The following is a 14,853-nucleotide window of genomic DNA, read 5'->3' as shown; positions in this document are numbered from 1 at the left end:
TTACGTAAAGATGGGGGCAATAGAGAAGGTTATTTATTTATTTTCCTGAGGAAACAATCCTGGAATAAAAGAGATAGAAAGGTACTCTCCACCCCATCTATTTACCTTGTCCTACTTAGATCTCAGCTTTAGGATCCCGAAGAAAGGCAGAAGAGTCAACTTTTAATTATCCATGTTGGGAGAGGAAAATGGGCTTCTCAGGTTGTGCTGCTGGTAAAAAAGCTGCCTGCCAATGAAGGAGATGTAAGAGACACATGTTTGATTCTTGGGTCAGGAAGATCCCCTGGAAGAGTGCATGGCAATCCACTCCAGTATTCTTGTCTGGAGAATCCCATGAACTGTAGGAGCCTGGTGGGCTACAGTCCATAGGGCCTCAAAGAGTCAGACACTACTGAAGTGACTTGGCATGCATTAAAAAAGGAAAATAGACAGTTGACCAAAAAGGTGAGCAATTTATAAAATAACAAATTCAACAAACAATTTTATCTTCTGTTGAAATATGGACTCTTCACACACACACACATGCACACACACACACACACACACACACACACACACACACTTAACACAAAACTTGGCCTTGCTCACTCATCTAGGATTCTCTAGGTTGTTGGACAGTGGAGCTTAAGGCAAGTTCTATGAATTCTCTCTCGTTGAATAAGTTATTTTTTCTTCTGAGCATTAAACTGTACCTTTGAGACACTAACACACTGCCAGATGTGCCAAGAGCACAGCTTTAAGTTGTACCCCTGAAAACAGTTTTAAAGAAAACTTGTCTGAGAAATAAAATTTTAGAGTGTGAAGAATCAAATTGCCAGGATAAGAGCCAAGAGCCAGGTGAAGATTCCAGCATCTTGAAACTGAAACGCATTAGGTAGCAGTAGATCTGTTCCTTGGAGCCCACCCTCAGCTATCCATGTGGACTTAGCTCATAGAATTATAATATTTTAAAACCACAAACCAATGGTTACCAGTGGTGGGGGAGGGGCAACATATGGGTAGAGGGAAGCACAATCTATTGGGTGTGAGATAAGCTCAAGGATGTGTTATACCACACAGGGAATATAGCTATCATTGTCTAGTAACTGTAAATGGAAAGTAAACTTTAAAGTTGTACAAAAATAAATAATTAAATTAAAAAATAAAATAAAGTCAATGGAATTTTAGTTCAACTTCTTTTGCTGTTCATGTGGTGGAAGTGAATCCTAGAGTGCTTAAATGATTTTGTAAATGTCAAGCAACTATAAAGCGGCAAAGTAGCAATTTATTGATAACATTTCAGCCCTTGGCAAAATGGTATCTAACAAACTCTGTTCAGTTTAATTTCTTCTATTTACCAACAATCTAAGCATAAGTGAGGCACTTCATCTTACATCTTAGTTTGTTTTGAACAGAATTCTAAAAGTTAACATAAATTTTACAATCATAATGTTTTTCAAAAGAATGTATTTCATAAGAACAGAGTTCCAGAAGCACAGGATCATATTGCTGTAAGGAACCTGATAGATCAAATGATTTTGTTGTTGTTTAGTCACTAAATCATGTCTCTTTTGTGACTCCATGGACTGTAGCCCATCAGGCTCTGTCCATGGGATTTCGCAGGCAAGAATACTGAAGTGGGTTGCCATTTCCTTCTCCAGGGGCTCTTCCTGACCCAGGGATTAAGTCAGCGTCTTTTGCCTTGGCAGGTGGATTCTTTACCACTGAGTCACCAGGGAAGCCCTAAATGATTTTAGTCCTTGCTAATTTTGTAAGTATTCACCTGACTTCCACCTGATCCTCTCAAACAACAGAAAACAGTATCTAAAATACAGCCATACTTTAAAAAAAGAAACCACTGGTTGGGAGATACAGGGCCTTCTCCAATAGAACATAGTGGTGCCGCATTCATGGATTCTGCTTCTGTTTTCTGAAGCTTCAAAGAATAAGTCTCATTTCTTTCTCCAAGGGTAGCTTTCATGCTCTGAAAACAGCTATCAGCTCTGTTAAACTCAACTCCCACCCCAAACCCACTAGTCTATTACCCCTGCCTCATGTTCCCTTGTCTTTCTTTCTCTAGACTAAATCATTCAAAAAAATTTTTTTGGTCTCATCTAGTTGTTATTCCCCCTGAAGTTTGTGATCATCCTTCCTGAATAACTCCAGTTAAACTGGAACATTTAATGAGGAGCAATGTCAGAAAACTATGAAAAATAGCGTGATATTTAAGGCTTAACTTCATTCTGACAACAGTCAATAGAAACAGTTTTATCTCATTGAGCCTTCTAGCAAAGAGGATCAGGAGGCTCTGATTTCCGAGGGAGGATGTAAATAGTCTTCCCAAAAGGTAACGGGTTATCAGTGCAGTAGTCATGCTGGGATGCGAAGGAAATTGCTCTGTTGTTTGGGGAGAAATAGATGCCTAAGACTAGAAGTGAGGGGCAAGGGAGAAAACTTGTGCAGTCAAAGCACTCCCAGAAGTAGAGGCATTTGAAGTTGTCACGCCAGCTCTGTAGAGATGGATCTGACCGAATTGAGGATGCCCCAAATCTCCAGAGTAGAACACAGGTAGAGAGATGTGGCAGGATAATCATTTGTGTTCAACATAACAATTATTGCAGGGAGATGAGAAAAAGGTATAGGTTGGGCAGAGGCCAACATACTAGTCTTGGACCCTCGATGACAAGACATTTTCTAAAAGAGAAACAATTTTATTCCTTCAAATCAGTTTTAAAAGGATGTAAGTCCATCTCCCTTTTCCCAGAATCTCTTAGGAACAAATATGCTTCAGGTCTATGTGCATTGCAATTCCCAAGTTTGTAGCAGGGCAAGATAATTATCTGTGACTCAGAGACCCTTCTGCACTTCTCAACCTCTACTATGAGCTGACTTTGAAGACTCTAATGGAAAAAAAAATCCATATGTCATATGCCTGACCCCATATACCCTTTATAACTTTTCAAAACCATGGCTTTTATTTTGAAATAATTTTTATTCCCATCTAGGGATATTTAGAATAATGATTGAATTTCTGTAGGTCTCATTTGAACATGATAATCTTTGTAGTTGATCTCAAGATCCCAATTTGAGAATAAATGTGACCATATGATGAATTTTGTGAACAGTCAACAAAATGGAAAAGGAAATTCACCTTCTTCCTGTTATGGTACTACGAAGAGAAGTGAAATCCTCTTTATCTTCTAAGGAGTTAAGCTATCAAAACTGCAAGCACTGTCACACTCACCAGACCCTGTCCTTATTTAACATAAAAACAAACATACATATTTACATACCTCTATTCCAACTACTGCTCCTCACATACACATATTTATCTCTGTACTCTCATACATGAGAGTTTTCTTTCTTTCTGTCTCAAATAAGAATATTCCTGGACCCTGAACTTTGCAAGGCATAGTTTGGGGCTGATGCATTAAACTGAAATATCTTCAGGAAGGCAATTTTTAGAAAATCAGGCATTTTGCATCTACAGTGTGTTCTTCAGTAGTAGACATGATCATCTATATTACACAATATCCCTGAATTCCTAACATTTTTCATACATCATAATACACATAGGTGCTAAAGAAATCCTTGTTGATTTGAAATTCATATATGTACATAGTTCATGCCCTAACAACACACTGTTGCTATACTACTAATTATAGACTCAAAGATGACAAACAAACTGTTTTTAAAAAATCAATCAGCTGAAAACTCCAAAGAATCAATGATTTAAATAAAAATGATTTTCATATGCACTCTGCTTCCCTTCATAATAATGAATAATTAAAAGCTGGCCAAATTTCCTTTTTGGAAGTATCTGAGTCTTTTTTTTTTCAACTCACTATTTTATCAGTGATGGAACTTATGACTTTTCCAAGCCTCGTTCAGGAATGATCAGCTTGCACGGAGGAAAGAGAAATCACGTAGACCAGGAGGAGGTCCCTAAGCCTAGAGAGTTGCAGGCAAATCTGGTGTGTCTCTGCTCAGCATGAAGAAGGGACAGAATGGACCTATTTGTGCTTTTGCCTGTTTCTAAGCTACTGAAAAAAACAACTCCTTTCCACACACAGAGGGCTTCCCAACAGGCACAGATGTCAGGAAAGTACTTGGCCTTTCTAGGGCTCAAGGGGATACTTGGGAAATGTTAAGGGAAGGGTTGGCAAGTTAAGTGGAGTCTGGAGGAACAAGAGAGAACTTAGAGCGGCTTAAAGCACACTGCCCTTCTTTTTAACAGACTCTGGGGAAGAGAAATGTGAGGAAAGTGTGTGTGTGTGTGTGTGTGTGTGTGTGTGTGTGTGTGTGTGTGTGTCCTCCTCTATTTCTGGGGAAAAGTCTCACAAATAATAAGATCCTTCCGGGGATTATAGTGCTTATAGCCCAAATCATTCAATATAACATAAGAATGATATTTATCCATTCTTACTTAGAGACCCAAGTATATGAACAACACACATATACAAATTCCAAATACACTGAGATACTGTGTACACAAATATCGACTCCATACAATGACATGATCCTCATGCATTAGTAACTTAGTAGATATAACAAAAAGTATTATATTCATATAATGTCTGTATTTTCTAAATGGAATAAGGATACCTGTATGCTTACTCTTACTATCTGTAAATAGTACACATTCAGAAGCTATAATGTAAGGGTATTCAGAGAAGATAGAAAGTAATAAGATTATATAGAAAGTACACTGGGATAGAAATTGGAAAATTACCTCTTTAGATGTATAGAGTTGAATATGCTGTACATGGGTTACAATACCTGCACACCAGAGATGATTGGTTAGTCAGAGAACCGCAGACCCAAGAGCAGGGCAGAAAGTTAACAGTATCTGTGGGGATTTGATATACCTTACTATGAAGAATGTTGATTAGTGAAGGAGCCTATGATTTTCTGGAGTTGGGGTAGATGAGGAGCAGTCAAGATAAAACAACCTTCCCAAATACATAATTAGGATATTTATTAAAGTGACAAAATTCCCTTAAGAAAGAGAAAAATCTTCAGATTACAATGACCCTTGCTGTTATTTGATATTTATTTATTTAGTAAATATTTATTGAACATCTTCTAAGTTTCAAGAACTATTCTGGTTATGTGGATCAGCAGTCTTTCAAATAGTTTACTGCAATAGTTTTACCCAGCTCTTGGCATTTAATGATCTTAGAATTATTGTGATCATTATATGAATTAATATATGTAAGGAGTTTGAAACAGCACCTGCCATGTAATAAGTAACATAAATTTATGACCTTCCTTGTGAGTATTTGTATCATTCTTAGCAAATTGATAGTAATCAAATTATTAAATAATATGAGTTCCAATATCCTTTGTAATATGCTTACATGGCAACATAAGAAATTTGGGCATTTTTGGAATTTCCTAAATATTGAATGAAATAATGGAATAAATAAGTGACTCATGAATTAACTGGCTTCTTCAGGGATTGTCTCACCTTTCTAGTCTTCATTTTAAGCTAGTGGTAGAACTCACTGTATGTTACTTCTTAAATAAAACTTCTATTCATTTAATTGACAAAACTTAGTGACTTAGCAGCAGCAGCAGTGAAAGATAGACTGAGTTTCTTAAAAATAAATTAAAAATCTATTTAAAAAATCACTGGATTTTTAAGAGTTCTCAAAGGTAGAGACATTGTCTAGTACCTAATACATGTCTGGTGCTTAGTAAGCACCTAAAACTCTGTTGAGTTAGGGACTAGTGATTTGTCCATTTTATTTATAGGCCATAGTAAATGTATAACATTAATACAGAGGAAAATGAGAAAGCGGCAAAGGACCTGATTGACTATGTACTATTATGGCAAGATTTATTGATAAAAGTATAATTACTATCTCAGAATTAAAACAAACAAACAAGCAAGCAAAAAACTTTGTAGCTACTATTGTGAATTTAGAACTGATTAAAAAAGAAAAATATGTCTTTTTTTTGTTTGTTTGTTATAATTGTTTATAGTCATTCTTTGGTGCTTGGGCTTCCCAGGTGGCACAGTGGTAAAGAATCCGCCTGCCAAAACAGGAGAGGCAAGAGATGTGGGTTCGATCCCTGTGTCAGGAAGATACCCTGGAGGAGGAAATGGCAACTCACTCCAGTATTCTTGCCTCAGAAATTTCATGGACAGAGGAGTCTGGCAACTATAGTCCATGGTGTCCCAAATATTATTCCTTGGTGCAAGAAAAAATTGTAGTTAGAGCTCTGAATACTCAAAGTAAAAATGGAATTTTAAGTTTGCTCTTTACTGTCTCCTGTTCTAGAAAAGGAAAAAAAAAATAGTGATACTGAAAAAAAATTTGGTAGAAATTACATCTTGAATTGAATGAGAAAAAATAGAGCTTATATACTATAATGTGTCTGACTCTGGAGAAATATTCAAGATAAACATGCATTCAGCTTTAGTAAGAAAAAATAGAGTAATTTTTAAATGAATAAGTTAAAGTTTACTGGGGGAATATTTTTCCTCATATTTTATAATAGTTTCTGAAAATTATGCATTTTCTATTTCCTCTTTTAAGTTATAAATTTTTGAGGCAGATAATCAGATTTTGTGCTTTCTATGCAGCATTTTACGAATAATAAATAATCACACAATTTATGCTTTCTTTTTAAATATAGGAACAGTTTTAGTCAAATGTGATGAACATTTCTGCCATTTTAAAGGAGATTGATGATTTTATTAAAAAAAAATCATAATTAACTTGATGGCTACTTCTTTGTTCCCTTTCTATTATCCCTCTCTGGTGAAAACTTGGCTATACTGAGTACACATTTATAACCTAAACAAAACAAAATAAAGTGTGCTGTTCTCACTCGCTTCGATCATATCTGACTCTTTGTGGCCCCACAGACTGTAGCTCACCAGTCTCCTCTGTCCATGGGATTTTCCTGGCAAAGAATACTGGAATGGGTTGCCATTTCCTACTCTAGGGGATCTTCCCAACTCAGGGATGGAATGCATGTCTCCTGTGTCTCTTGCATTGCAGGCAGATTCCTAAGTGTAGCAAAACAAAATAAAACTGACTTCAGGAAATGACAAAATAAGAAATTTTGTGAGAAGAGTCATGATCTTTCTCTGGAAACTTAGAAAAATATATTTCATTAAAAAAAATAAAAACCTAAAACTAAAAATTATTTGAAAAACTTATAGAAGAATGCAAGAAAAAATTACATAGATATACCAATTATTAATGTATTAGGCTGAAAATTTTAAAAAAGCACAAATCTCAATAACTTCCACAAATGGGAGTTCATTTTTATCATTTAATTTTAAAAGTGTTGTATAGGTATTTGACTGAGAACCTGACATACACACATAATAATTTAGAGAAAAGGCTTCCCTGGTGGCTCAGATGGTAAAGAATCTGCCTGCAAATGCAGGAACCTGGATTTGATCGCTGGGTTGGGAAGCTTCCCTTGAGAAGGGAATGGCAAACCACTCCAGTATTCTTGCCTGGATAATCCCATGGACATTGGAGCCTGGAGGGCTACAGTCCATGGAATTGCAAAGAGTTGGACACAACCTGAGCTACTAACACACACATATAAGTATTTGCTGATGTAGATTCAAATTCTCAATCATACTAACAAGGACTCATGATTTTCATGTATTTGTATCTTCAGACTCCATATATTGACCTTTCTTCTTTATGTTTGTTACATTACAAAGAGCTGACGGACCTCCAGGCATTATATCCAAGTTCAACATAAAGAAAGAGGAAGTCCCAGTGTCAGTTACATTTCTTTTAAAATGAAAATCTCCAAGGCAGAATTCCACTTACATTTTATTTGATAATGGGGTATATGATCACTCCCAACTGCCAGAAAAAAGTGAAAGTGAAAGTGAAGTCACTCAGTCTGTCCGACTCTTTGCGACCCCATGGACTGTAGGCGACCAGGATCCTCAGTCCATGGGATTTTCTAGGCAAGAATACTGGAATGGGTTGTCATTTCCTTCTCCAGGGCCTAACTGCCAAAAGAGGTGATAAATCTAATACCTGGCAAAGAGACACAGATTCACTGTTTGAGTTCAACATGTTTTCAGCTGAAAAAAAAAAATTGAAAAATAAACTATCTACACTAATTATTGCACTGTAGAATCTCACTCTGGAGGAAAAAATAAATTAGGAGGGTCATCTTCGCTTCAAGAAAGAATGTGACATGACAAGAGTCATACAAAGAGGATATTATCAGTTGACATTCTCTCTTTCTTCCTCTTTTAATATGTAGACAAATATGTATGAGTATCTAGACAAAATCAAAGACCAAAATAATTGAGGAGAAAAATGTCCTATGTTTAATATTCTAACAAAGAGTTATCATATGTTCTGATCATTTGAAAAGGAGTGTGAACTTCACTGACTCAACCTAATGACAGCTTGGCATAATTTTAAATTAGATAATTGGAAATGCTAAACTTATTACCATCTATACATAATTACACAAGGATGCTTGTACTTTTACTTTCTACATATGTCCTAAAGAACCCAGTCAATCTGCCCATTTCCATTTGAACAAGTGAATGTGACGCATGGTTAGTATTTAGAACAGGCACATATGTTAGAAAGCATATAATCAAATTGTTAATGAAAATAAACATGAGGGCTTAGCATTCATTTCTTCCAATTTTTAGTTTTGAGAAATAATTGACATTATGTCAGGGGCTTAACATTAACTGAGTGCTCACTGTGAGCTATTCATAAGCCAGACCTTCTTAGGCTTTACCAAACAATCAAACTCACACACTACAAAAGGTCACACTGAATTCTTTTTAATGGCTGAGTAATATTCCATGGTGTATATGTACCACAGCTTCCTTATCCATTCATCTGCTGATGGGCATCTAGGTTGCTTCCATGTCCTGGCTATTATAAACAGTGCTGCGATGAACATTGGGGTGCACGTGTCTCTTTCAGATCTGGTTTCCTCAGTGTGTATGCCCAGAAGTGGGATTGCTGGGTCATATGGCAGTTCTATGTCCAGTTTTTTAAGAAATCTCCACACTGTTTTCCAAAGCGGCTGTACTAGTTTGCATTCCCACCAACAGTGTAAGAGGGTTCCCTTTTCTCCACACCCTCTCCAGCATTTATTGCTTGTAGACTTTTGGATAGCAGCCATCCTGACTGGCGTGTAATGGTACCTCATTGTGGTTTTGATTTGCATTTCTCTAATAATGAGTGATGTTGAGCATCTTTTCATGTGTTTGTTAGCCATCTGTATGTCTTCTTTGGAGAAATGTCTGTTTAGTTCTTTGGCCCATTTTTTGATTGGGTCATTTATTAAAAAGAATTCATTTGAACCAGTCCTAATGAGATGGATGAAGCTGGAGCCCCTTATACAGAGTGAAGTAAGCCAGAAAGATAAAGAACATTACAGCATACTGACACATGTATATGGAATTTAGAAAGGTGATAACGATAACCCTATATGCAGAACAGAAAAAGAGACACAGAAATACAGAACAGACTTTTGAACTTTGTGGGAGAATGTGAGGGTGGGATATTTCAAAAGAACAGCATGTATACTATCTATGGTAAAACAGATCACCAGCCCAGGTGGGATGCACGAGACAAGTGCTCCGGACTGGTGCACTGGGAAGACCCAGAGGAATCGGGTGGAGAGGGAGGTGGGAGGGGGGATCGGGATTGGGAATACATGTAAATCCATGGCTGATTCATATCAATGTATGACAAAACCCACTGGGAAAAAAAATAATAATAATAAAAAAAAAATAAAATAAAATAAAAAAAAAGAAAAAAAAAAAAAAAAAAGGTCACACTGGCAACAATTTTACTTGGAGAACTATAGGATAAAAACACAGCATGGCAGCATGACAGGCTGAGGAATTTCTCTTATGTGGAAGGAGTGCTGAAAGCAGATGAGGGGCTAATCTGGATGCAAAGTCATAGCACAGGTGTGAGGACATGTGATTCACACAAAGCGGTGCTTGAGCCAGCTTGACTTTACTCCTCAAGGCGCACAAGAGCCAATATCTCTTACAACAGCTTCCTGGGCAACCAGAGTTTCCTGCAAAAGACATGCAAAGTTATAAAAAGTGTTGCTGTTCAGTCACTCAGTCGTGTCCGACTCTTTGCAACCCCATGGAGTGCAGCACGCCAGGCTTCCCTGTACTTCATCATCTCCCAGAACTTGCTCAAACTCATGTCCATTGAGTCAGTGATGCCATCCAATCATCTTCTGTCATCCCTTTCTCCTCCTGTCTTCAATCTTTCTCAGCATCATGAAGCTCTGACCACTGAATATTTATAATACTCCCAGTCCAGAAGACTTTTTCTAATCAAGAGATATTTGTCTCATGAGCAATGTTTCTTAGCAATATTTAGCAAGCTTCCAACAGACTAGAACTATAAAGTAAACCCAAAGTGAATCGTTTTACAACATATATAGTCAATATAGTGTTAGTTGCTCAGTCATTCCCAGATCTTTGTCCATGGAGTTTTCCAGGCAAAAATATTGGAGTGAGTAGCCATTCCCTTCTCCAGTGGATCTTACTGACCCAGGGATTGAACCTGGGTCTCCTGCATTGCAGGCAGATTGTTCACTGTCTGAGCCACCAGGGAAACACTTCACAATATGTATAACAAATCATTACATGGAATACTTTAAATATCTTATATATATATTTTTCAATTCTATTATCAATAAAGCTGGGGAAGAAAGAAAATAATCCAAGGTAAAATTTATCTACAAAGAGAAAAGATTTTGTAATCCTACTGTCACATACAATTAATATTCACAACATGCACATGAGGTGGATGCATAACTTGCATTATGAGGGACATGTTAAGGGTAAAACCAGAATGATTCCAAATTTCTTGGCTCTAGAGGTGGAATCCTTAACCATAAAATTATGCTTTCCATAAATGTATAAAACAAACAAAAGGATGATGTAATGAATGTAAGGTAAATTAAGCCAATCTCAAGGATGTTTTTTAATTCTTTTGTATTTTTAAAAATTTTGATTTGGTCCAATTTATCTATTGTTTTATTGCTTGTTCTTTTGGTGTCATATGTAAGAATCCATTGTCTATGCCCAAAGTCAAAGATTTGCTTCTATGTGTGTTTTTTTGTTTTGTTTTGTTTTGTTTTGTTACTATGCCATATTTCCCAACAAGGGATCTAACCCACAACCCCTGCACTGGCAGCCCAGTGTCTTAAATACTGGACTACAGAGGAAGTCCCTCAAGGATGTTTCTTTAAAAGGTTATTCAGAAATTTAATGGAAGCAAATCTGCTTATACTTTTAAATGTCAGATTTATTATTTTGGGGTTATGTTATTTTAGATGTTAGAAAACCTAAAATGATTATTAACCAAGCAGTTTTTTTTTAATGGACAATTATCTTATTTTCCAAAGCCCAGTTCAGAATAAGCAAGTGTCCACTGAGAGACAATTTCTGTTTATGAGTATTTGTTCAATACCATTTTTTGTTCTTTTACATATCCCACTCAAAGAAACATTGATTTCAGTTCTACTGTGTAGAAGTTAGCCTGAAACTGGAATTACTTTCTAAGTAATTCAAGCTAGTTTCCAAAAGTAAAGAGAATTTAGAAGAATGTCTATCATTCTGGTTTTGAATCAGAAGCATACCACTCACTGCAGAGATGTCGCTTGTTCCCCAATCTTGCCTCTTTATTAAGACATTTTCTGTTCCTGTAGTCATTTGCCCCAGTGGCAAAATGTAAAATATCTGGCAGCTGGTATAATTCAGGCAGCAGCTAGTTGAAACAGAAGTTGGCCATGGTGCTGGGGAAGATTCGGAGGCCAAGGTACATAAAAGTTCTCTAATGAGTTTGATCTACTACCTAACCAACCTTCATTAGGTCAATAAGCTGTGCATCACTCTTCAAATAACATGAAGGAGATACAGATGACTATTTATCTATATTAATTGTTGCACACATGGCTGAATACCAGTGCTGCATTTTCTTCCTCCTTTGACTTGCAGTGAGTGTAAGACTTGTAGAGATAAGGACTATGCATTAGGCGACATTAGTTTCAGTTTGGGAGGTTTAATTGTACTTTTGTGATTCTCACAGAATTAGGATCTGAGAATTTGAATCCTTGAAACTGCTACAACAATTTCTACATAATTTTGTCTTGACATACCCATCAGCAAGTCCCTTTTATTACCTATTTTCTCACTCGCAAAATAATAGCCTTGGTCTAGAGTAAAGAGCCTCAAACTGGCTGTGAAATAAGAGTTCTTAAAAAGTTGAAAATTATGCATATCAGGGTTGCAAGCAAGGCATGTGTGCTAAGTAATTTCAGTTGTGTCCAGCTCTTTGAGACCCCATGGACTGTAGCACACCAGGCTCATCTGGCCATTGGATTTTCAAGGCAAGAACACTGGAGTGGTTTGCCATGCTCTCCTCCAGAGCATCTTACCTACCCAGGGATCAAACCCATGTCTCTGATGTCTCCTGCACTGGCAGGTGGGTTCTTTACCACTAGACAAACAATAGCATACTCTATCAGATTCTCCATAGATTTTTCTGGGAATATGCATTTTAACAACCCCCCAGAGATTCTTATATAACCATTTCAATATTAGTTTGGAAACTCTTGTATAAGATCAATGATTCACAATTTTTTGTTTGTATCAAGAAGTTTCCTGACACTATTTAAAGAAGCAGTGTGCTAGCTGATATTTTGGTCCTGTTAAGCCTATTTTATGATTCTTTGATATGTCACTATTAGGATACTGTTCCTTTTTTGTCAGGTACACCAATCTGGGATATCCCTGGAACAGGGACACCTACCCAGCACTGTCTTTCTGAGGGCATCCTTTACTTCCTTGTTCCTCAGGCAGTAAATGGCTGGGTTGAGAAATGGTACAATGACAGTGTAGAGCACAGAGATGACCTTGCTGTGGTTGAAGGTGTACATGGCCCGGGGCCGTGCATAGGTAAAGAGAGTGGAGGAGTAGTAGATAACAACCACTGCCAGGTGAGAGGCACACGTGGAAAAGGCTTTGTGACGTCCCTGAGCAGTAGGAATCCTCAGGATAGTGGCGATTATGGCAGCATATGATGAAACCACAGCCAACAGAGGGAGCAGAATCATCACCAGGGCCAAGAGGAAGTCTACCAGTTCTGCTTGTTCCTTGTTAGAGCAGGTGAGGTTCAGTAGTGGAGAGATATCACAGAAAAAATGGTTGATTATATTGGATCCACAGTATGACAATCTGGAAATGAAAAGAAGCTTCATCATGGAGCTGAAGAAGCCACTACCCCAAGAGAAAGCAGCAAGGCGAGTGGCCATACTGAAGGGCATGAGACTAGGATAACGGAGAGGTTCACAGATGGCCAGGTAGCGGTCATAGGCCATGACTGCCAACAGGACACATTCAGTGCAGGCTAAAGCAATGAAGAAATAGAGTTGGGTCATACAACCTACATAGGAGACTCTATGCTCCTGAGTAAGAAATGCCCCCAAGAGTCGGGGAACAGTGACATTGATATACCATAGCTCCAGGAAGGACAGATGGCCAAGGAAAAAGAACATTGGGCGATGAAGGCTTGGAGTGAGCCAGATGGTGGAAACAATGAGGGCATTCTCCAACAATGTCAACAAAAAAATTGCAAGGAAGAGTGCAAAGAGGAGCAGCTGAAGGGGTGGGGAGGTAGGGAAGCCCACCAAAACAAACTCTACTATGTAGTCTCCACTCAAATTTCTCATGATCTCTGTCCACTTGATTGCCTGAAAAAGTAACAGGAAGAGCAATATGTTGAAAGACAAATAGACCAAACTGCTGACATCCCCAGATTACAACCTTCTGAAGATACTCAACAGTATATTATCAATAATTGCTATGTCATTTTGTTCCATCCCTTTCCTGTATCACTTCCCACCTCCAGGGAAAAACTCTTAGACTTGAGGATTGTACTCAATAATTTAGCAATTATAACAACACTGGATATTTGATAAATGTTTGCTGAGCAGTTTTAAAACAAGTCTTAGTATTTCAGTATTTATTTTCTTACTTATGATATGTTCTTTTTTTTTACTTTCCACAAACTCCTAACCCTCATAGAATCTTTACTCAATACTTGTTTATGGAATGGATAAAAGAAAGAATGATAGCAAGATGGAGTTTGAGGGTTTAGCTCTCAAGAGAAATTGAACTAAGAAGAAGTAGCTCAGAGACATTACTTGAGCTATAGTTCAAGGCAGCACTGGAGAAGAGTGGTTGGTTTGGGAACTGTTTTTTCACAGTTGGAGAAATAATTCAGTATAAAAGAGAAAATGGAAATCTGTACCAAAAAAGGAGTAATTTTTTTCATTTATTTTGCAAGTTTTTTTAGGTACATTTTCTCTGCTGAATTATAATGTCCCATTCCCAGGTGATGGGTTGAAAATGGACCACAAAATGCTATCCATGTCCTAATTCCTGGAACCTGTAAATATGACATCTATGATAAAGTCTTTGCCAATGTGGTTAAATTAAAGATATTGACATAGGAGATTATCCTGGATCATCCTGACAAAACTTAAATGCAATTTCAAGGGTCCTTATAACAGAAAGGCAGAGGGAAATTTGAAAAAGATGCACAGAGGAGAAGGCAATATGAAGATGGAAAATAGAGAGGTTTGAGGATTCCAACCTTGACAACTGCAGTGATGTGCCTGTGAAACAAAGAATGCAAGCAGTGCCAGAGACAAAGGAGGTAAAGAATAGGCTTTTTGCCAGTGTCTTGTGGGAAGTATGTCCCTGCCAATACCTTGAATTTGGCCACATGGCATAGATTTCAGAATTCTTGCCTCCAGAACTGTAAGAGCATAAATTTCTATTATTTTAAGCCAGGTAATTTGTACAATAATCAC

General features: G+C 37.4%; 1 protein-coding gene across 1 annotated transcript; it reads right to left on the bottom strand.

The window, feature by feature from the left end:
- Positions 1–12,744: 12,744 nt before the first annotated feature.
- LOC133074456 (olfactory receptor 6P1) lies at positions 12,745–13,707 on the bottom strand. The gene has a single exon (XM_061168397.1). The coding sequence runs from the start codon at positions 13,705–13,707 to the stop codon at positions 12,745–12,747; it is 963 nt and encodes a 320-aa protein (XP_061024380.1).
- Positions 13,708–14,853: the final 1,146 nt, after the last annotated feature.

The sequence above is a fragment of the Dama dama genome, chromosome 20, assembly GCF_033118175.1.
Source record: "Dama dama isolate Ldn47 chromosome 20, ASM3311817v1, whole genome shotgun sequence".
Lineage (NCBI taxonomy): Eukaryota > Metazoa > Chordata > Mammalia > Artiodactyla > Cervidae > Dama > Dama dama.
Note: the sequence above shows the minus strand (reverse complement) of the source record. Positions and strands in the feature narration are given on the sequence as shown.

Excerpts from the sequence above, each read along its gene's own strand:
- LOC133074456 (XM_061168397.1), bottom strand. The coding sequence starts at position 13,707 with ATGAGAAATTTGAGTGGAGACTACATAGTAGAGTTTGTTTTGGTGGGC.